We start from the raw sequence: 24,695 nt of genomic DNA on the forward strand, positions 1-24,695 counted from the left end.
CTTTCACTAGTTTGAGCACTTGGTGTTCTTTTCCTGCAACCTTGAATCCAAGAGGTTGCGTCATGTAGACCTCTTACTGTAACTCGCCATTCAGGAAGGCACTCTTGACGTACATTTGATGGACCTTCCAGCAACACTGAGTTGCCATGGCTAGGACTAATCTGATGGTGCTCATCTTTATAGTTGGAGCAAGGGTCTCCTCATAATCAATTCCTTCATGCTGAGAGAAGCCTTTGGCAATGAGACGAGCCTTGTACTTATGCAAAGTACCATCAGCCTTGTATTTGACCTTATTGACCTATTTGCATGCAATGGGTTTCTTCCCTGGAGGAAGCTCTGTCAGGACCCAAGTGTTATTTTTCAGCAAGGTTTGGTGCTTAGTTGCCATAGCTTGTATTTGGCGACAATACACAAGTATTTGGTAAATTTTGGATGTATTAACAAATGATCGAATAGATCATTATGAAGAATTTACTCGATGTTTCTAAAAGAAACAACCGCTAACAAAAATGGAAATAGAAACTACTAAATATTTACAATAGTTTACATTATTAACCATTAAATAATGAATAAGGATATTATTCTCATAGGCGAGGCCTTTGGGATTCATACATTCCAATCCATGATGATCAAGACCAAGGAAAGAGCGACTATGATTTATGACTCCGACATAGAGAGATGTGTTGGAATCATCAACATATAATGGATGCAAAAGCCAAAGCCTCACCATTCCAAAATGCCCAAGTAGCTCACCAACATGGACTTCAAACAAGAATACAATGATCTCGTGCTAATGATGAGCCAAATTATGGGATGTCCACAAGAATTCATTTTTGAGCCATGGATGTTTTACTTTCATTGAGGAAGTAATTGATGCCATAAAGATGGTGGATTGGGCAAGGATAATCAGTAACAACTTGGATGAGCAGTTGAAGAATTTGAAGTAGTCCCAGCCCTTCTACATTGTTTGCCTCACTGGGTAAACAAAAAGAATACAGAAGCAATGCAAAAATAAACAATGAAATAACAGCATGAATACAAGAATAAGCTTTCCATTAATAACTCAGAGCGTATACAATGTTCATAGCATTATTTGTTGTAAACACACCCACCAATACCCGCAGGTAGTACAATATATAACAACCGAAGGAGTGCGACACAATCGTCGCGACTCCAACTACCTCTCGTCGGCTAACTAACTACTAACAAATGACATTACTATCAAAACATAAGATATACATATTTCCCGACAACATCATCCCCCCCCAAAAAGAAGTCGTCTTCGATGACTAACAACAAAAATGGAGACCTTGCAACCCATACAAAATATACATCCAAGACAAAACTAAAGAGGGGGCTGGGGAAGCGTCCCTGAAGTAGAAGGATGAGATGGCCGCCAAGCGGGCGCGGAGCTCATAAACCTGCTGAGTACGTGCAATCACATCACGCTCCGCCACCAACACTTTCTCCAAAGCCGTCTTCACCATATGCGCGGCTTCCAGCAACTCCTCTTTCGTATCCGCTGTCTCCGTCATTCAGACCAATCGATCCTGCAACAAGCTCCTCTCGGCAGTGACTGTATCCAATTCCTGTTGTACAAGGCTCCTCGCACTTTGCTCCGCCGAAAGGTGAGTCTCCACCTCGGCCTTCTCTGCTCGGGCCATCTCAAGCTGTGCCAATAACTGGGCCCTCTCTGCTACCCACGAGGCCTGCTGACTGGCCACATCCCTCTCCAACTCGACCCGAGCAGCCTCGCGAACCGTAGACTCATGCTGCGTAAGCCTCAATGCATAGTAGGTGTCTCGGTAGACCTGCTCAATCTCTCAGACAACTGCCATCACCCAACTCTCTACAATGGGCTCACGTACACGCCAAGCTGTAATATCCCAGTAATTTATTTTTTGTCCAATAACAATTCATCCACAACAAATAACCCGTTAAGGTTAGAGAAATAATCCAAACTACTGAAAGGGAACCCTTCCACCTTTTGTTCACCGAGACCCAGTCTGGGAGGGTGAGAGCATACGGTGTTCCGGGGATCGTTAGCAACAATAATCAAACTGAAATTACAATGCCTAGGCGGCAAGCCAGCCCCTTCTGCTTATCCAGCAGGATAGAAACCAAACTCTTGGCGGTAAACCGACCAAGGGAAAATGACAAGAAACTGAAATTCAATCACTCTACCACGTATTTCAGCGGGAGGACATTACATTAAGATATCACTCTACCGCATATTTCAGCGGGAGGACCATTGTATTGAACTTATCACTCAACCACTTATTCAGCGAGAGGACTGAGTACAAAAACTGAATTACAAAACCTAGAAGGCGGCAAGCCAGCGTCTTCCACTTATGCAGTGGGAATTACAAATGAAAGTAGAAAGAAGGGATGATCAGTACTACTGAAACAACCTTACAACATAGAGATGAGATGAGAAGAATCACTGCAGATTTCTACAACAAGGATATAAATTTCCGTTACAACCAATTTGCAGGTTGAAAGTACAAACCAGCAGCCTATAGAAATACCAAAATACTCATAACTCCCTCATTTTACATCCAAATCAACTCAAACCAGTCCCAAACCCACCGTACATCATAAGCAATGACAACCAATCAAACCCACACCCCAAACAAACCCTTGTTTATTTGCATGCATCCCAATGCAACACAGAAAACCCACGCCTAGCCTAAGAATTTCGATTTGGCATAATAAATTCAGAACTCAAACAAACGTGCGATAAACTTACAAAGTTTATCGCCAGTGCTGGGAAGGAAGATAGAGCTAATACCCATAACCGTCAGTCGCTTCAGCAGAGAGGTATGATAAAAAATATGCTTCAGCCACAAAAATATGCTTCAGCCACAGGCAAAACCAGCGAGTTTCCAGAATCACTTCAACACCAAAATTGTCTATGGTAAACTCTGAGAATGTAGGAGGATACAATGCACAACTAGGTACTGTATTTCAAGTACGAAACCGGGTAGCACTAGGGAGACACACTCTGAAGCCTCAAGTTCTGTCGCCAAACCGGCAGCATAACATTACAAATTTTCAAGATATCGAAATGGGAGCCCAAGTCTCATACTTATAACTCCACACACCTCAAACCCAAATGCCATTTCCTTCAATTTCCATGCTTTTCATTTGCATTTCGCTCCACTACATGTGGACCCCAAGAGTGGCGCCATTTCCCACAAGTCAACTCTCATGCCAAAGGCAAGGACCCACAACTTTGGCGAATATTAGAGATAAGTTATAAAAAAAAAATATCTTTCTCAATATTTCGATATCTCTTTAATAACATGAAATTCGCCAAGGACTTAGGAAAAATAGGCATTAATCCCAATTTTTAATAAATCACTTGTCAATAGTCAGATTAATTAAATATTAAACCTTAGGATAAGGAATTAATATTCAATTATTTCGCATATGACTTTGGTACTGATTATTAACACTGCTAGGATGAAACTGAGTCAAGACGACCACCAAAACTGTCGTAGAATCAAAACCCTGTCTACTGCCAAAAATAGGATTGTGCCACACTGCCACTTACTAAAAATAGTAAGTCAAGAACTAATGCTCAAAAAAGCATGATCATCGCGTCCAGAGGCAAAACATGGAGAGCTCAGTAGTACAGTAACACCAGAATGGCCATTCCTTGACTTACTAAAAATAGTAAGTCCTCGTTTCATCAATGCTAGACCCTCATTCTTCATTCCACCTAGCCTACGGGTCTTAGGAATAGGCTAATGGACCACTGAAAGAGCATCAATGAGAAGAGGACATTACAATCCGCCCTCCCCAAAATTGCTTGTCCTCAAGCAACTGTAAGGCTGGATGCAATAAAATCTCCTCATTTTCCCACGTAGTATACTCAGCTGGTAGATTCTTCCATTTGATCAAGTATTCCCTGATCACCCTTCTCCTCAAAGTTCGTTCCCTGAATTCAAGGATAGCTTTCGGAACCAAAACCAACTCTCCCTCCTCATCAAGCAGAGGTAACTCAGCTGAAGCAACAACATTATGTCCCACAGCCTTCTTAAGGCGAGACACATGAAATACATTATGGATCCTGCTGCTTGCTGGTAGTTCCAACTCATAAGCCACTTCTCCAACCCTTCTGCTGACTCTGAAAGGCCCATAGAATCGAGGCTTCAATTTCTCAACCCCACTCTTCTTGAGAGTAGACTGTCTGTAGGGCTGGAGCCTCAAATAAACTATGTCGCCCACCTCAAAGGTGCGCTCAATACGCTGCTGATCAACATACAACTTCTGCTGATTCTGTGCATGCTGGAGATTGTCCCTCAAAATTCTCAGAATATCTTGACTTTGCTGCATCATATCCTTTGCCTGAGGGGTTCTGCTATCACCAAATACCAAGTCTGCGAAGCTAGGAGCTTCATAACCATATAGTGCCATGAATGGTGACATCCGAATGGACATGTGATAGGAGGAATTGTAACAATGTTCTCCTAGGTGAAGCCATCTCACCCAAGTATTCTGCTGCTCCGAGACATAGTTTCTAAGATAACCTTCCAACCACTTATTCACTATCTCGGTCTGCCCATCAGTTTGAGGGTGATAACTGGTGCTTGGAGTGAGCACAGTACCACACAATCTGAAAATCTCCTCCCAAAAAGCACTTAGGAACTTGCTGTCCCTATCACTCACAATGTTCTTCGGTAAACCATGCAATCTGAACACCTCTCGGAAGAACACTTCAGCAACTTGTGCTGCTGTAAAAGAGTTGGTGATGGCGAAGAAATGAGCAAACTTTGTAAGTCTGTCGACCACCACATAGATACTATCCTTTCCTTGAGCCCGGGGCAACCCCGTGATGAAATCCATGGAAATACTTTCCCATTTTTGACCGGGAATAGGCAAGGGTTGTAACAAACCAGCTGGTAGAGTGTGTTGATCTTTGTTCCTCTGACATGTATGACACTCTTTAATGTACTTCAAAATATCATTTTTAAGCCCTTCCAAGAGAATCTCTCTCGGATCTACCTGTATGTTTTGAAATAACCTTGGTGACTAGCGAGGGGGATGTCATGGAAAGTCTTCAGAATCTTCTCTTTTAACTTAGATTCAGGTACTATGAAGATTCTTCCTTTGTACAGTATCAATCCCTCAACCAATTCGTACCTTTCATCATGAAAAGTACCTTCTATAAGGCTGATTGCAAACTGATTTTTGGCATAATCAGCAAGCAATAACTCCCTCCAATCAGCAGTAAGCTCGCAGAGTGAGCTCAAATGGGGTCTTCTGGATAAGGCATCTGCCACCACATTGTTTTTACCATTAACATACTCAATATCGAAGTCGTAAGCCTATAGCTTACTCACCCATTTCTGTTGTCTCTCATTCAGATCCTTCTGATGCATGAAGTGTTTAAGACTATTGTGATCAGTCTTAACAATGAATTTACTCCCCACCAAATACTGTCTGAACTTTGCAAGAGCATGCATTATGACAAGCATTTCCTTGTCATAAATGGAATACAGTCGCTCAAGACCTCTCAACTTTCTACTCTCAAAGACTATAGGATGCTTATCCTGCATGAGGACTGCACCAACACCTTCTCCAGATGCATCACACTGTAGCTTAAATGGCTTGGTGAAATTAGGCAATGCTAAAACTGGGCAAGAACTTATGATCCCTTTAAACTGCTCAAATGTTGCCTGTGCCCTTTCGGACCATTCAAAAGCTCCCTTCTTTGTGAGATCTGTAAGGGGGGCCGCCAACGGAGAATATCCCTTCACAAACCTCCGATAGAATCCACACAATCCCAAAAATCCCCTCAAATGTGTTATGCCTTCGCCTCCCGCAGTCTCTCCTTCTCTGTGCGAGGGTCGGGATACGTTGCCTTCTTTGCCTGCACGCGAGTGATCGCCAATACTTCGCTCGTCTTCTCAGTATTGAGGAGATTCACCCCCTATTTATGGCATTTTGTGTCATCATGATCACCGGGGCCGCACCATCTACACAGGCTCTGGGGGGTTTCAGTATTCTGGCACTCCCGAGCGAGATGCCCCCATTGGTTGCAGGCCCGACATTGAAATATTGGCCACCCCTTAACGTCATACTGCATTCTGCTCCGATTGTTGTTGTTGTTGTTGTTGCCTCTCCCTCCTCTTCGGTTACCTCTATAACCACCAGATGATGTAGTGGCGTCAGCTTGCGGCTGGGCGGAGCCCGCTGACAGTGAGGGTTGCTCTTGCGCGAAGAATACTTGGTTCCCTTTTGTTTTCATGTTGTAGGGGCATTCTTTGACGACGTGTCCCAACATCTGACAAATTTCGCAGACTGCCTTCTTCAGGCAGGTGCCTTTTGTGTGACCTTCTTCCTTACAATCAGTGCACCACACGTCTTCATTTTTGCTCTTGCTTGCTTTCATGTTCTTAAATTCCTTCAACATATGGTGCATATCCTTTTGAAGAGCTTGCACCTTCTTACTTGATGATTCGTCATTGCTGCTTTCTCCTGAGGACTCCTCTTTTGCAGAGGACTTGTCCTTTTTCTTCCGCGATGTTTTGTCTTCACTTTCCAAATCCATCGCGCGGTTGTATGCGTCATCGTATGAAGTGGGCAGTACAATTTTCATCTTTCTCCGCAGGGATGACCGCAACCCCTCCACGAACCATCTCTTCTTTAGTCCGTCAGTCGGCTGGTTCTCCATCTTCCCCAGTAACTCCTTTAACCGTCGGCTGTATGTTCGCACTGTCTCGTGCTTTCCCTGCTTTGTGCTTAATATCTCCGCCACGATCTCATTATCATCTCGGAGTCGTCGAAACTCCGTCTTGAAAGCTTTCTATAGGTCATCCCATGTTCCCACCTTTGCTTTATCCACATCAGAGTACCAATCAATGGCTACTCCTCTTAGGGTGGCAGGGAACTGCACCACCCAATCCGCTTTGTCAACTACCCCGTTGGTTGACCATATTGTCTCGCATGTACGGCAGTGCTGTACAGGATCATTGTTGCCATCTCCATTGAATTTAGGCAACTTCTATTTGCCCGCCATCGATGGGTGTCGTCTTCCTGGAGGTGGCTGTGGCAGTGTCTGTGCGCCGCTCCCTCCGGCGCCAGTGGTGTGTCCTGTGTGGGTGACTGGAGGTATGGTGTTTTGCCTGCTGTGTGTGGCTCCTACAACTGTACGGTTGTCCTCCCCTCCATTCTCACCCGCACCCACTCCTGGCTTCCTTTGGTGATCCTCACTTCGTGGCGTAAGGGATAAGTTTCTAAACTGATCCCGAGTCTCTTTGACTAGATTCCTCCGTAATCTTGTTTCCTCCAGAAACTCTTCGTGGCTTCTCACCCTACGGTGTTCCGGCGACGCGTAGAAATTTCCCTCAGCTTTTGCACCCTCCGTGACACCTCCTTGGTTCCCTTAGGGCAACCCCTCGGCAGGTCGTCCTTCGGCAAGTTGCCTCAGCCTCCGTCTACGTTCTACTCGTTGTTCCAGAATCAAGGCCCTTTGCGCAGCGTCCCACTCGTCCGTTTCTGCTTTCTTATTTCTATCTTTATTTAATAGGTTGGGCATTAATTCCCATACATTTCCATAATTCACAACACATAAACCAGAACACGCCTTTATTAATTCCTTTCGTCAGATACAACTCGTGTCAATATTATGACACCTTTATTTGAATATAGAATGTTCCTTTATCCCTATGGGATTCAAGGTTCAATTCCTTCCTGGGCTCGTGCCATCCCGCTTCGCTTCTCGACGGCTGCTTTCTTCGTACTATTGGAGAATTTTTTGGCATTGTTCTTCCCGGGCAATCTCCTCCAGGCGAGCTTGTTGTGCCAGCAATGCCTATGCAAGCAACCGGGGAAGGTGGTTCATCAACCGATTTACTGCCGGGCTAACCTCTAGTGCTGTCCACACGACACTTGGTGGGATTTCAGCCTCTGTGGCCTCTTGTCGGATGTAGGTCTCAATGGCTACCTGGAGTAGAATTGAAAATTCCCTCGTCGCAGTGTCTTCTCCGCTGTAGAGCTCTGTTTGCGTGTCGTCGGCCTCTGGGTTTATCTCACCAATGGGTAGGCCCATCGTGTCCGTGCGCCGTCCGCGTCTTCCGTTCCCGAGTATGTCTAGGCAATGACGCCAAATGTTTGCCTCACTGGGTAAACAAAAGGAATACAGAAGTAATGCAGAAATAAACAATGCAATAACAACATGAATACAAGAATAAGCTTTCCATTAATAACTTAGAGTGTATACAATGTTCATAGCATTATCTGTTGTAAACAACACACCCACCAATACCTGTAGGTAGTACAATATATAATAGCCGAAGGGGTGCGACACAACCGTCGTGACTCCAACTACCTACCCATCGGCTAACTAACTACTAACAAATGACATTACTGTCGAAACATAAGATATACATATTTCCCGACAACATACATGAGCTCTTACATCGTCTGTGTGTTGGCAAGAATGGGCAAGTTCAACGGAATATCAAGCAAAGGAGTCATGGGATGTGGTTTGGGGCAGTTAAAAGTCCATGAATGCTATCCATAGTTGCACCCGTACAACACTACTTATTTCAGGAAAGCAAATGAGACCTTCACAATGCACATTTGTTTGATCCTTGCACGAAGGTGTTCACACAAGGTTGTCACGAGGCGAGGAAATTGGTAAGGAAGTTTGGGGCTTGGTTCATCTATTCTCTGTAATTCACTTACATTTGGATCTAGGGATTCTCTTCCCAGCCCTACAGGCTCCCAAGATACTCGACAGATAAAATGGTGCTGCTGGAAGTAATAAGACAATTGATTGCCTGTTACAAGATTCGGAAAAAGAAGAAAAGTGGGCTCGAATTTCCAATTGTCATGGGAGATTATGATTAATTATGCCCAATATTGGCAGCAGTGGAGAAGTCAGCGGAGGAATTACAGTTCTACCACCTCACACCCCACATTGCAAGATCGGATTTTGATCTGTATGATAAGATAAGGATAGAACTGGAAGATTTTTGGGCTAATGCCAAGGATGATTATGAGATCAAGAAAATAATGTTTTCCAGATTGCCTCTTAGGTTGATAAGAGTATGTGAAATCATCCAAGTGCTAGATCAGGTAGAAGATGTGAGCACTGTCCACCTTGTATAATGTCCCTTGCTAATTTTGATACAAATCTCTGATTTTCTTGACTTAGATATTTCATCAAACACTTGGCTAACAAGTTCTCAGCTTGCTGATCATATTTTCAATTTGATATAAGGGACATCAAACACTAATTTTTTAATGAAAGATCTGTAATGTCCCCACTTTAGTAGTTGACCAAGTGTATGTGCGTTAGTCTAGCTCTACATGGTCCCGAGGGCTAACGAAGGGTTTAAGGGGATCCTGGAGTGTTTTGGCCTAGTCATTTCCAGTTTGGGCTAAAACGGAGTTGATTGACTTAGTTTTAGGCATACTTACTATTTTTAGTAAGTCAGCAAGACACAACGAAGGCTAGCTTTGGTGATTGGATTCGATACTCCTCGACGAGAGCTTTTTGACAAGCTATCACTCGCGCTATTCGGAGCCCGATTGCTAATATATTTTAATGCCTGAAGTGTTATTAAAGTAACATTTAATTTAATTGTAAAATATTAAAGTGTTACTTTAATATTTATTTTATGGGGATGTGTGCAAATCAAAGGGGCACCCAAGGGAGACATAAGTGAATATTTTAATATGTTTTATATTGAACATATTTTATCCCACATTGCTCAAGTGAGTTGGGTCGACCCTTGGAGAAATAATAAAAGGAAGCTTTTGTGGCTTCATTCAGCATGTTGAATATGAGAAGAAATTGATGTGTGAGTTGCAGATCCGTTCTTGGCATTAGAGGACGTCTATCCTTTCTTGTGACATTCTAGACTTTATTCCCTTGGGGTTTGGCCTTTGGAATCCATTGCTATCAGCTTCATTAACAGGCAGATTGGGTGCATTTCCAGCTACAGGCAGATTTGGTGTTTTGCTCATACCTTCTTCACTTCTTGACCAATGCTTATGCCATTCTGAAGGGATGATTTTATGAAGATATTGGACTGATTGAAGACTAATTAATACTGTAGCAGCACTGTAGCGCAGCACTATTCACGTTACTATAGCATGGCACTATTCATGTTACTGTAGCAGCAAGATGGGAAGTCATTGTTAGAACATTATGTCAAAAATGCTGGAGTATTTAGTGAGTTGAAAAATCTGCTATGTATTTGACTTTATTAATTCTGGAAATAATATCATATCAGCAATAGTTCAATCTTCATGTTGCATATTATTGTAATTTCCTTCTAGTTCATGTTATGTGATTTTAAACCTATGCAAAGACTTAAAAACAAACAAACATTTCATTTCCGAAGCCATAAAAGGTTTAAACATTAAACTGAGAAATAAGGAGTTGGATGCAAACTGTTTGACTAAATTCCTATCAGCAGTTGGTTTAGTTTTTGGGCATTCTAGGGTGTCCATTACAAGATCCTTCTTAAATAACTTGAAAGTGAAGTGTGAAAACCAGAGTGTTTAGACAGCAACCTAAGATAATTGAAGCTGACAAACATGGATAACTATGGACTGTCATTATGTCAAATAGATGTCATACAACCTCAGAAACTGATCATACAAGATGCAGCCACAAACTACTATAAAACTTATTATATGCCAGCTCAATATGCTATTACAAAATCTTCATAAGGACTGATAACAATGACTAGTTCTCAGATTTTTCTGAGGACAAATAGCACTCACCAGACTTATGCACAGCAATTGAAATTTCAATGAATTTAATTTGCGAAGAACCTGATATATATCGCTCAAGGTATGGTGATGAAGACACAAGCAATATCCAAGTCCTTGAAGTGCTCCCAATGCCAAATCGAACTGCCCTTTGACTCGCCTTGCTGCAAGTGTGAAATGACTGATTACAAATCATTAACAGCTCGAAATGATCCTCAATACCCCTAGGAATGGTCGCTGTCCTTTTCCCAGTGTAGCACTATCGTCCTTTACCAAGTTCGATGCTCCAAAAGGATGGATATGATCAAAATCGTGGGAAGGTAGGCAGGGTTCGGATCTGGTTTTCAGACTGCCATACTAGCTGGAACTTCTCCCCAAATCACCACAAAATGCATCAAAGGAGATCACCTTCCTTCATAGATGAAATCGCTGTCCACAACTATTTGAGAAGATGCTTTCCCAATTACATATGATCAAAATCGATGGTTCATAGGGTGCTGGTCAGTCTCTGTCTCAGACCTGAAAATATGCAGTTAGCTCCACGATTTTACCTCCAAATAACCTCTATGAAATCGTCTGGTCTTCAATAGCAATTGAGTCTTCCCTAATACTGCAGATTGAATATATATTTTCAAGTGCTGGGCATTCACTATTAGTGAATTAATCATCATATTAGACATTACTGTATACTTACTTGGGCGAGGTCTATCGGTGATCAAGGTGGACTTGAGCAATATTATATATCAGGCACTGCTTCATATCAGTCAAAGTACAGATAAGTAACTGATTCTATACTAGTTGCAAATCATCTACTGCATTCTTTGATATTAGATTCTAAAGACATCTTTACATACCTGTGATTTGTCTTTCTCTACTTGAGTCTAAAGAAGTTAAAGAACTGAATTTAAAGATACTTAGCTGCAAATAGAAGACTGAATTTGATTTAGTTCACATCTATCTATATCTATAATAAGTTCAATTTGCATTAACATGGTATCAGAGCCAAGATATAATCTGATCCTAAATTGAACTTGAGTAACTAAAGATCACATAATTTGAAGACTAATCAAATTCCTTCATCAAACATGGCAAGCACGATCAGATTTGAGGATCGATTAGATGGAGTAAATAACTTTTCATCATGGAAGCTAAGAATCACTATGTTGCTAAAGGAAAACAAAGTATACTCATATGTATACGATAAAATCACGGAACCTAAAGATGAACCGGAAAAATCTCATTGAATAGAAAACAATGAGAAGGCCATGAGATTGATCATAGATGCTGTTCGAGATCACATTGTTCCAATCCTAGCAAGACAAGAAACTTCATATCTCATGATGAAATCACTTGAAAATGCATTTGAAATCAATAATACCGGCAGGATACTTGCACTCAAGAAGCAAATAAAGAACATAAGCATGAATAAAGATGAACCTATAAATGCTTACTTCATGAGGATAACAGCACTTCGAGATCAACTATCTTCAGTTGGACGTAAAATTGATGAAAAGGAATTAACCTACACTGCCTTAAGTGGATTACCTAAGTCATGGGAACCTTTTGTGCAAGGCATAAGTGCAAGACCTGAACTTCCTAACTTGGACAGACTAAGATCTGACTGTCTTCTAGAAGAAATTAGACTACTCACCAAAGGGAGCAAACAAAAGGGTTTAGATGAGGACATTCATGTTCTTAACACTAATTCCAACTCTAAGAAGAAGGGAAAGAAGAAGAATTTCAAGAGGAAGAGAAAATTTAATGGAAAGGGCAAACAAGAAAAGATGTCTCTCAAATTCAATGCTTCCGATGTGACCATTATGGACACTATGTTGCTAACTGTCTAGATCGAACAAAGAAGCAAGCAACATATGCCAAGGTTGGAAAAACATACTCTCAAGAGGAATCTGAAATGCTCACATTCTACACAACACTTTCAAATCAAGTTTCCAACAAATCCTGCACCTGGGTGATTGATAGTGGATCATCCCGACATATCACCGGATATCGAGAAAACATGGAAGATATGGTGGAAGAAACTGATGAGGAAGTTACAATTGGACATGATTCCACACATCCGGTGAAAGGAGTGGGGACCTGTACAATCAAGTTAGAATCAGGCATAACTATTCAGTTGAAGGATGTACTATATGTACCAGAAATCAAAAGGAACCTGATATCCATTTCTGCCCTTGAGGATAATGGCTATAGGGTCACCGTCATGGATGGAAAAGTCCTGGCATGGCCTAAAACATCTACATTCAAGAAAGCTCAAGTTATAGGAAAGAGGCATGGATATCTTTACAATTTGTGCACTGAACCTAAACAAGCCCTTGTTCATGAAACTACAGACTTGAGTGAAATTTGGCATAGAAGATTAGGGCATTTACATTTTCGTGCTCTAAACTCTTTAGACTAGATGGTAACAGAATTACCTAAGTTAAACTCCTCGCACTATGGGACCTGCAAAGGATGTGCTCTAGGAAAGAACACGAAAGGTTCTTTTCAAAATAGCTCAAGCAAAACCAAAGTTACATTGGAGCTAATCCATTCAGACTTGTGTGGACCTATGTCCAAACCCTCCATAGGTGGAGCCTTATACTATGTGATTTTTGTGGATGATTTTTCAAGGAAGACTTGGATCTATTTCTTAAGGTGCAAAGAATCTGAAGAAATTCTAAATAGATTGAAAGAATTCAAAGCCTTGACAGAAAACTCATCTGGGAAGAAAATCAAGACTCTGAGCACAAATAATGGGAGAGAATATACTTCAGAATTGTTTAAAGTATTTTGTGCAACCGTAGGGATCAAGAGGGAGTTTACAGTACCTTATAATCCCCAACAAAACGGAGTAGCTGAGAGGAAAAATAGAGCTATTGTGGAAGCTGCAAAATCAATGATGTTCGATCAGAACTTAGATACCTCATTTTGGGCAGAAGCATCTCGAACAACAATTTATATCCAAAATAGATGTCCACATTCTCATCTTAACAACAGAACTCCAGAGGAGGCATTTACAGGCCGGAAACCAGACATGGCATTTACAGGCCGGAAACCAGACATAAGTCATTTAAGGATATTTGGTTGTCCTGTATATATTCATGTTCCAAAAGAGAATAGAACAAAGTTGGAGCCTTCCGGAAAGAAAGGTATTTTTGTGGGATACAGTGAGACTACAAAGGCTTACAAAATCCACATTCCTGGATGGAGACAAATAGAGCTAAGTCGGGATGTAATATTTGAGGAGGATATTGTCTTCAGAAGGGCAAAGAATTATGAGGAGTTGGAAATACAAAATCCTCCCTCAAACGAGGAAACATGTTACTTCCTTGAAGTTCAGACAGAAGTTTCTGAAGACACTTCTTATGAAAACCCACCTGAAGTTGAAATTCAAAGGGAGTATCAAGAAGAAAATCTAAATATCAACAAAAAGAAACAACCACTTTGGGCTAGGAAAATAGTAGAGGAAGCAGGAAGCTTCGCGGCATCTAATGGTACATTCAGAGAAAGCAAGAGGCCTCGGAAAGTAACTTATGATGCATTGATGAATGAAATCCTGGACTCAGAACCTGGAAGTGTTATTGAAGCCCTCAAGAGTCAAGCATGGAAAGATGCCATGATGGAAGAGTACCTATCCATCTTGAAAAATGATGTTTGGGACATAGTGCCCAGACCTGAAGCAAAATCAGTTGTGTCCTCCAAGTGGTTATTCAAGATTAAACATGCTGCAGATGGTAGTATAGAAAAACACAAGGCATAGTTTGTTGCTAGAGGTTTCTCACAGAAAGAAGGTATTGACTACGAAGAAACTTTTGCACTAGTAGCTCGATACACCTGGGTTAGAACAGTATTAGCCATTGCAGCATCCAAAGGGTGGAAGGTTTATCAAATGGATGTTAAAACTGCTTTCTTAAATGGAATTATTGAAGAAGAGGTTTACTTGGAACAACTTGAAGGCTTTATAGTTCATGATGTCACAACTCATGTGTGCAGACTGAAGAAAGCTCTTTATGGGCTAAAACAGGCTCCCCGAGCCTGGTATGAAAGAATTGACAGCTATCTCATGAAATTAGAATTTTTAAAGAATGTTGCAGATCCAAATCTCTATTTTAAGATTATTAATGGTGACTTGCTGATCCTAATACTTTATGTAGATGATCTCCTAATCGCAGGTAAGGACCATCTCATTGTCCAGTGTAAAAGTGATCTAGCTGCAAAATTTGATATGAAGGATTTGGGACTCTTACACTACTTCCTAGGTTTGGAGGTATGCCAGAAACCTGATGGTATTTTCTTGAATCAAGGAAAATACACCATTGATATTTTGAGGAGATTTGGAATGATGAACTGTAGACTGATGTCTACACCCATGGAAACAAACTTGCACAAGTTGAAGGAAGCTACAACAAAGTCCAAATTTGTGGATCCTACTCATTATAGACACTTATGTATTTGGTTAACACTAGACCTGACATATGCTATGCAGTTAATGCTTTAAGTCAGTTTATGTGTGAACCTCGAGAAATACATCTTGTGGCAGCAAAACATATCATGAGATATCTACAAGGCACTATTGATATGGCCTTAAATATGAGAAAGTTGATTTCGACTTACATGGATACACAGATTCAGATTGGGCTGGAAGTGTGACTGACTGTAAGAGTACTTCTGGATACTGTTTCAGTCTAGGATTTGCCACGATCTTTTGGACAAGCAAGAAACAGTCCTCTGTAGCTCAAAGCTCTACCGAAGCAGAATACATAGTAGCCTCTATGGGAGCCCGAGAAGCGGTGTGGCTTAGGAAGTTGATTGTGGGACTATTTGGAAAACCTCTAAAACCTATCACTCTTCTGTGTGACAATCAAAGTTGTATAAAGCTTTCTGAAAATCTAGTATTCCATGACCGATCCAAGCATATTGAAATTCCCTATCACTATGTAAGAGACATGGTAGAGAGACATGCTATTCAATTAGGATATGTTAGTACAAGTGATCAAACAGTAGACAGTCTCACCAAGCCTCTTTCAAGAGCTAAAGTGGAGCACTTCAGGAAGAAACTTGGTATGGTTGAAATGTAATTGAGACACAGTCTCAAAATTGTTTTATTTGTACCTATATATATATAAAGTTGTTTAATGTATAAACTCTTTGTTGTCATATGTGTTGACTCTATGACTTTAATGGGCCTGCCCTCCTGTGTACATTATGGGAAGGTGACAATCTTTCTAATAATGAACACTTGTATTCAGTATTGTAAGGTGACGACTTTACAATGCTTACTATCACGACGTATATCATGCTGACTTGATATTTATGGAAATGTCTTAATAGTCATCATCCTTTGGAATTATTGATAGATATTATGCTGACTTGATATCGAGTATGTATCAATATTCCTTATGGATGAATCATGGTGGATATTATGCAGACTTAATATCCATTGATATGCCATGATGAGTTATGGTAGACATCATGATGTCAGTACACATACCATAACCAGGATATTTAAATATCATGCTGACTTGATATTTAATATACTCCTTGATATCACGAGTAGTGTGATATCTAAACTTGTTCATACTTAGTTAATTTTCCCTAGCTAAGAGGGAGTGTTGAAGATATTGTAGCTATGGTTAGATTACTGAGATCTATTTGTATATATATATGTGAACATATGCCTTGCATATATTCACACACATATATATATATACAAACTGAAGCACAGACCATACCAATGTAAGACTTGGATTAATATCTTCACATCTAAGATGAACTTGAGACATATATGAATCGATATCAAATGTTAAGTGCTGGAGATGCGATTGAATTATAGTTCGATCCATGTTCGTATTGTTAACATACTAACTAACCATTAAGACATACCGTTTGATATTGAAGAGACACAACCAATCATAGATCGGTTCTACAATTCATATGTAGCCTCATTCGATGGAAGAATGCAATCATTGAAATTCATAAATGACTTGTATTCTTCAGCAGAGATAATCCTAGCGACTCGTATATTCACAAGATATAGTTCGACATTATATATTCATTTGATATTGCAGATTGATAACAATATCCAAGGAATTCTATATCAGAGATCGACATCATATTAAGGGCAGTTTATATTGCAGATTGAATATATATTTTCAAGTGCTGGGCATTCACTATTAGTGAATTAATCATCATATCAGACATTACTGTATACTTACCTGGGCGAGGTCTATCGGTGATCAAGGTGGACATGAGCAATATTATATATCAGGCACTGCTTCATATCAGTCAAAGTACAGATAAGTAACTGATTCTATACTAGTTGCAAATCATCTACTGCATTCTTTGATATTAGATTCTAAAGACATCTTTACATACCTGTGATTTGTCTTTCTCTACTTGAGTCTAAAGAAGTTAAAGAACTGAATTTAAAGATACTTAGCTGCAAATAGAAGACTGAATTTGATTTAGTTCACATCTATCTATATCTATAATAAGTTCAATTTGCATTAACAGCTCCAGTGTCAAGTAGAGCAATGCAACGTTGTCTATTGACTGTTCCTCTGAATCAGAAAGTAACATTTGCTTGTGATATTGCTTAATTGGTATTACAATTAATCAACTAATTAATTAATGGTTATATTAATCACGATGAATAAACAATCAGTAAGTATTACAGCTATGTATTACAATTAATCAACTAAGTAATTAACGGTTATCTTAATCATGATGAATAAATAATCAATAAATATTACAACTATGTATACTGTCAAAAATGATCTCAGAGATTTATTATTATATTATAAATGATCTAGTACATCTGATCAATGGTGCGGGGCATGACACAAACTCTTAATTTGGCCGCTAGGTGCACCCTAAGGTCAGTTATGTCTTTTATCTCGTGGCATGCGTCCCTCATAGGTCTGTCACTTAAAAATTGTCAAAGTCTGCTCAGACACACATTTAACTCACCCATGTTCCTTAAGGACTGATTTAAGTGCCCATTGCTGCTTCTCCTTGTCACTTGATTGATCATTGGCTCACCTTTTCATAGGGTTGTAACAGGTTAAAAGTAAAGCATGCATGATGTGAGGTAAAAAAATAAACTACATTGTTTTTTCACTTGCGCTTGATTTTTCTCTTTTTTGAATGCATAATGTAAGATGCTTGATTGAAAAAAAAAAAGAGAAAAAGTGTAATGGTGAAATCTGTCTTATCATTAATAGTGTATACAAGGTTAACGTCTAAAAGCTCTCATTTGTGCCAGCCATTGAAATCTTTCAATTGTTTGATCCAGAGCTTTTTGTATATCTTCTCTTTATTAGCTTATGTTCAATCAACAAGTTAATTGACTCTGTCAAATTAGTTTACAGAATTTCAAAAATGTTTCTATTTGAATGATTAAGTGATCATGTTCTTCTGTTTGCTAAACCAGGAATTTGATTTGTGGAAGAGTACATTAGACAAGGAGCAGCAGGAGCTGGCTGTTGGTTTTTTTACTGTGATTCGAAGGCATAAAGATTCTCTCCTTGATAACACGCCATTACATACGGAGTTATCAACTATAAATCTGTCATGCAATTCCAAGACATCAAAAGCTCACAATCTTTTGATTGTACCATACTCAGAAGAATATACAAGCTATTTGAAAGATGCTGCTGATCTACTGCATAAAGCTGGAGATGTTGCTGATACACCCAGGTTTTTGGTGGTTTATACTTTATATATATATATATATATATATATACACACACACGTTTAGTTTGTTTGGATGTCAAACTAAATAAATTATGTTAGACCAGATTTTATAGATTGTAATCTTTGACATTTGCATACAGCTTGAAGCGATTGTTGAAAGCTAAGGGTGATGCCTTCCTTACTAATGACTACTATGATTCAGATATTGCTTGGATGGAACTGGTGAGCTTAACCAATTTTTTTTTATTAGGTTCCAATTGTTCAACACTAGAATTAGGCATGCTGCGTGTTGATGTGTTCTTTATGACACCTCAAACACAGAATAAAATACTAAGTATTCTATTTGCTAGCAACACAAAGGGACTTACATTTTGCTGGAATTGGGATTCTTAACTTTTACCAAACAAAGATCAAAAGGAAAGGGATAGTGAATCTAATCTAAAACCTAACAATGCAAGAAATGATGGCTGACTTAGTGAAACCAAACCAAGCTTTGCTTCGCCATGAGGAAACAACTACACATAGATGGTGCAATCTCCAAAGGGTATGCAAATGATTTTCAAATCACTTATGCACATCAACACCATGAACAATGAGCATAGAGCAATTGAAGTTAAGCTTTCAATATGAGTTCAGACTAATCATGCACTACAATTTGCAATCAATAAATTTGAAATAGTATGAACATATAGGCTTCACCATTAATCATCAATAAGATCTTCCATTCAACTAATCAACTCCATGTAAACAAGTCTAAAACTTGAGAAATAGAAACCATTCAATATGTTGAAACTCATACAAAGATTCACCATATCTTCAACAAAATCAAGTATTTATTTCAAACATAGTCTTGGCAACAATCTCTAGTCTCCTTTTCCTACTACTTTTACTGCTGGCTCCTAACTATCAACTATTAACCTTTACAAATGAGAGTTCTTGATTACAATTGAATGGCCCAAGTTGATTCTAGATCAATGACCAAGATAATTCAATTCAAACCCTAATTGGGGTAATTACAACAACCACCTCATTACATTTAATACTATCCAATGAGAAAATTATAAGCTTTGAGTGCACATATCACTTTAAGAAAGGACCAATGAGAAAATATGAGTTCCGTTTAATTTAGTGCCTTCTAGATGTCCACTTGTTGATGAGTTGGGTTCATTGAACTTGTACATGCTCTCTTGGAATAATTTAATTGGTGACTGATGAGTAGGTTGTATGTCCCCATTTTCGTGAGCATCAGAGTTCGAAGGATTAGCCTATCCTTTGACCCTTGTAGGCTAGTATGGTGGATTAGAGAGTCTAGTTTGGGTGTTATGGAGCTCTTCAGGTGGCAGATGGCAGTGTTTTCCTTTCCAGATTGTTGGTATATTCTGAGGCTAGGCTATTCAGAGGTTTCTGGTTCCGTTTTGAGGGACTTGGTATTTAGAGTAAGTCAGTGGATGTTAGAGAGGGACTCTTACTATTTTTAGTAAGGAAGTTGGATGCACAATGGATACAATGGTTAACTCCTAGGTTCAGTCGGAATTGAGAAATAATGATTAATGATGGAGTTATAATGTTATAATTATTATTAAAGTTATAATTTAATAATAATTAATTATTAAGTGCATATCATTGATAGATTAAGTGGACTTTATTTAAAATGGAGATTTAAATGTTTAAAAGTATACTTTATAATAAGTGATAAAGTGTTATTTAAAGGGGAGATATAAGTGTTTAATAAAGTATACTTTATATTTTAATGTTGTGCAACAAAAGGAGGGAAAAAAGAAATGAAATGAAAATAAATTAAAGGAGATGAAGACAAATGCAAATTGAACATTATAAAAGGGGATTTGGATTTCATTTCATTCATTCTCGAATCATTTCAACATTTGTCTTTCCTGAAGAAGCTTTGGCTTTGAAGAAGAAACCTAGGGTTTTGCTGTAAATTCAATCTTGGAGAACGCAGCCTCTCTTGGATTGTGCAAATGCTGGTGGCTTTATTCAGAGGTCACGTTTGTGCTTTATTGGTCAAGAAGTTCAACAATTTATAAGGGTTTCATTGAAGATCAGAATCTTAAAGAGAACCATTTGCATATCAGAATTTGTGCCAGCTGCTACACTAACGTGCACAACGTCGTGCTACAGTAAATGCTACAGTACTAATTTATTTTAGTGGAGTTTATCATAAGGATTTACAAGGGTTTGATTTCATGGGCAAGTGGGCAATAATCTGCTGCTATGCATTTCTGAGTGTAGAATCTTCATCAGGAAATCCTTGCAACTCTTGTTATCAGGTTCTCACTATCATAAATTCATATCTTATGCAATGTTTTCAGTTTGATGCTAGTTGCAGCCATTAGGACAGTCCTCTGTCATGTTAGGAGAGGCTATGCAATGAGGATCAGTCAATAATTTGAGCATTGTAATCTGATTTCTCAGAACTTGTAATCAGTCCATTACATATCAGTATTTTAGTTTGCAAAAGGAGGATTGAAACTAAGTTTGCATGCCAAGTGTTTGCATTAATGCCTAGTTGCTATGGGTGCATATTGACTATCTTAGGATGCGTGGAAAGTGTTTGACAATATGTCAACTAGCTGTACAAGTTAATTCCAGTCACTTATATGCATGTGAAAGGTCAAGAACAGTTGGCACATCATTTCTATTACATTAATAATCCATCTTGCATCATTGGTAGCATTAAAAAAAACATCTTTTGCAGCAAACAAACTTATAGCAAGGTAAACCGAAGTCCTAATCAGCAAAATCAGACATTGTGTGCAAAGTGTTTGACGATATTCTTTGAGGCTCTAATCAGCAAATTTGGATCAGAGTTGGCAAGGGATTCCACATGGGTGCCACCTTAGCTTGTATATCTTGTGAACTTTCATCCCCTTGCTCTTTTGTAGCAATATCTCTTGATACTCAACATTATCAAGCCTTTTGAGTGATTGTGATGGTTCATGTTCCCAAATTGCATCATCTTGAACTTCATTCTTGATATACCCCTTGAGTGAGTTTCTAAGTTTGATTAACTCTTCTGGAATTATTTTTCATTTCCTTTTCATACTTCCATCTTCACATTTGGAACCCTTCCGTTTCATACTTACTTTGTACAACTTGATGAAATGATGACATAACCTACTCTGATGGTATGTATGCCATAAGGATATGTTGGGTTAAACCTGTACCACACCGTGCACTCGTGGCTGAGGAAGTCATACTCACCGCCTCATAGTGTGAATGTAGTCCATGACCAACTGCAATAGGGGAAATAAGGGTGGGATTCTCATGCCTTATCGCCGCAATATACTTTCTAAGTGTGATATTCTCTTCTCTGTACTTCTCCTTCTCTTCAATTTCTCTATCTAACCTTGCGCTGATCGCCCTAAGGTTATCACCAACCTCCTAAAACTCTTGGTCTCTTGTAGTACGGCCAAGGGCAACTGAAGTAATCTGGAAATCCATAGGAGTAGCAATGTCCGCTGTCACACCTCCAATAGGAATAGCCACCTGCGCAATCCGCATTCCTGTATCATCTCTAGCTATGTGCAACAAAATCTCAACTCTCTTGGATTCTTTCTCCTTATTGTTCCTAGCTAAGTAGTCATCAATGTTATCAATAGGTTGTACCTCTATCGTCTTCTTACTTTTTTCCATACTTTTCATTAGCCAATTAGGAATAGAAGATATCTCCATACCATCATCGAGATACATATCTCGATCAAGCACTCTCAATGCCGAGATAACATCATCATCATCATCAGGATTACTCCTGGTCAAATCATATATCTCATTTCCCAAACTTATCTCCAAAAGGACACTAGGGGATCCCGATTGATCATCATTCTCATTTGAGTATGGCATAACCCTTAAGTTTTCATCAAATTATTATCCTCAGGATAATGGGTTAGCTGAGTCAACTAATAAGAACCTACTTAGTGTTATCAAGAAGCTCTTGGAAAGAAGTCCGAGAGAATGGCATACCCAATTGAGATTTGCCCTCTGGGCAGATAGAATCAGGACCAAGAACGCATTAGGGATTTCACCTTATTTCTTGGTTTATGGTCAAGACCCAGTTTTCCCCATGCAACTCAGGATCCCGACCTTGAGATTTATCCAGGAATACATGGAAGACACCGATGTTGTCCAAGCCCGATTAACACAGTTATTGAATCTTGAGGAAAAGAGAGATCAAGCACTGGAGAATTTTGCCAAGCATCAGGGAGTTGTGAAAAGATGGTTCGATCGACAAGCTAGAGTCAAGGCGTTCTGGATATCAGATCTTGTTTTATACTGGGATAAAGCACACGAGAAAAAGGGAGAGCATGACAAATTTGATAAGCTTTGGAAAGGCCCTTATCAAATCTCTGAGATTTTAGGAGAAAATGCATTCAGACTGAAGACTTTAACTGGAGAAGACGTCCCATTGCCTGTCAATGGGAGGTATCTCAAACATTACTTCCAGTCTTAGGGTTCAAAAGGCCTTCCCTTGTACATAGTTAGTCTAGTTTGCTTTCGTTTTCGTTTGTCTGGTTTGTGTTGTTTTGGTTTGTCCTTCGCTTTGTTTTGGGCCTTAGTTTAGGTGTTTTGGTGTCTTGTCTTAGGTTAGTTGGTTTGTCCTGAGGGGTATCTATTTGAAATTGGGCGATTTTGTCATGAAGCACTCTGACCTCTCGCTAGGTTGTTTGTTTCATTTGGACAATTATGAGGTCTTTTGGAAACGCAAAGAGGTTTCTTTTGATAAAACTTTGAGTCAGGCCGTATTTGCAATGAAGTAAGATTAGCTTATTGAACTCAGATATTATTGTCCTCCAGTTATTATATCTTTTCACACTTATAATCTCTGAGTCGTTGTGGTTTTTAGGCAAAGCTGTGATCGGTGAAAAATCTAAAATCTGGCTTCAGTGCCACCGCAATGCTCAAACCCTAGTGAGCTTCATTGCTTACAAGCCAAAAGAATTGATGGAACAAAAAAGCAATATCAAAATTCAAAGTGAAAATAAAAAAAAAAAAAAAAAAAAAGAGAAAAATGAGCTGAAAAGGAAATATCAAATTGGCTAACGGGAATATACGGATAACTCCATCGGGGCTATAGATGCCTGACCGGCAATGGAGCAATGTTCGTGAGCTTGCGGCGATAACCTCGTCGGGACTATAGACGTCTGACTAGCAACGAGGCTCTATCCAGGATGCTTTTGGAGTTCAGATGAACTACGTAGCTTGTCACAGGGGAACCTGGAGATCATGACTGTCTTGTCGAGGGGAATTAACTCATTTGCACACACATGGGTAACTGTGGACTTAATACTTTGTCTCAATATGAAGGTCTCTTCTTGTAAGTGTTGTTTAACTCCTTGTTTTATTGAGGGAGGTTTTTTGAGTTTTTCTCCAAGAGAGATTGATTCCCAAATGTTTGCAAACATTCTCAGTAGTGTCGCCAGATGTTGTGACCATTTCACACATCACCCCATTAGAATGGGGACCCCCTCTTTTTTCGCTTTTGTTTTGCTTGTTCTTCTCTCTGCTTTTAGGGTTTTGAGTGAGTGAGTTGTCTGTCTGGACTAGGGCTAAACCTTAGGAGTTTCTTTTGGATGTTATTCAAGCTGAGTCCAGTCGAATTTTGGAAAGTTGTTAAGCATCCTCCCGAAGAATTGAGACGATTGAAGGAAGGTAAGCCTTTTAGGGGAGTCAAATAGGTCTTAGGTCAGGTCTAATCAGGGTTTTTAGGGTAAAATCCAATTTTGACTAAGTGTTAGCATTTTTGAAGGTGAAATTGTGTGTTCTTGCCTAGGTGAGTTTTGATCAAATTTTTGAAGCAAGATGATGTCTGAAACAGACAAATTGCACCTGACCCTCAGAGAGGGCCCAGGGCGAAATTTATCCGGAGTACAATTTCTTGTTTTGATGAACTTGCTAACTGGTCCCTGACCTTGAAAATGACCCGACTTTGACTGGTGAAGCAGTTGGAGACTTAAATTTGAAGCAGTTTGGCCTAAAAGGGTAAAATCGCTCCTGACCCTCAGACAGGGCCCAGGGCGAAAATGTTGTTTAAGTCATATTTGTCACTGACTTTTCTAAATTACTTTGTGTAGGGCCTCCTAGAAGGATGATTCAACGTGATTTGATGCTTTGGACGGTTTGGAGACGTGAAAGATGGTGAATTTTGGAAACTAAGGAAAAAATCGCTACAGACCCTCAGAGAGGGCCCACAGCGAGATTTTGATTTCCTTCATTTTGCAATGAAAAGAGACCAAGTTTTGATCATA

At 39.6% G+C, this 24,695-nt stretch overlaps 1 protein-coding gene across 2 annotated transcripts in view; it reads left to right on the forward strand.

The window, feature by feature from the left end:
* LOC131028013 (nudix hydrolase 3) overlaps positions 1-24,695 on the forward strand; it is a 250,278-nt gene that overhangs the window by 99,046 nt on the left and 126,537 nt on the right. For both annotated transcript variants that reach the window (XM_057958133.2, XM_057958132.2), the window contains exons 10-11: positions 18,170-18,435; positions 18,573-18,654. In XM_057958133.2, coding sequence (XP_057814116.2) covers positions 18,170-18,435; positions 18,573-18,654 — 348 coding nt within the window. The remainder of the gene's footprint in view (positions 1-18,169; positions 18,436-18,572; positions 18,655-24,695) is intronic.

The sequence above is a fragment of the Cryptomeria japonica genome, chromosome 5, assembly GCF_030272615.1.
Source record: "Cryptomeria japonica chromosome 5, Sugi_1.0, whole genome shotgun sequence".
Taxonomy (NCBI): Eukaryota; Viridiplantae; Streptophyta; class Pinopsida; order Cupressales; family Cupressaceae; genus Cryptomeria; species Cryptomeria japonica.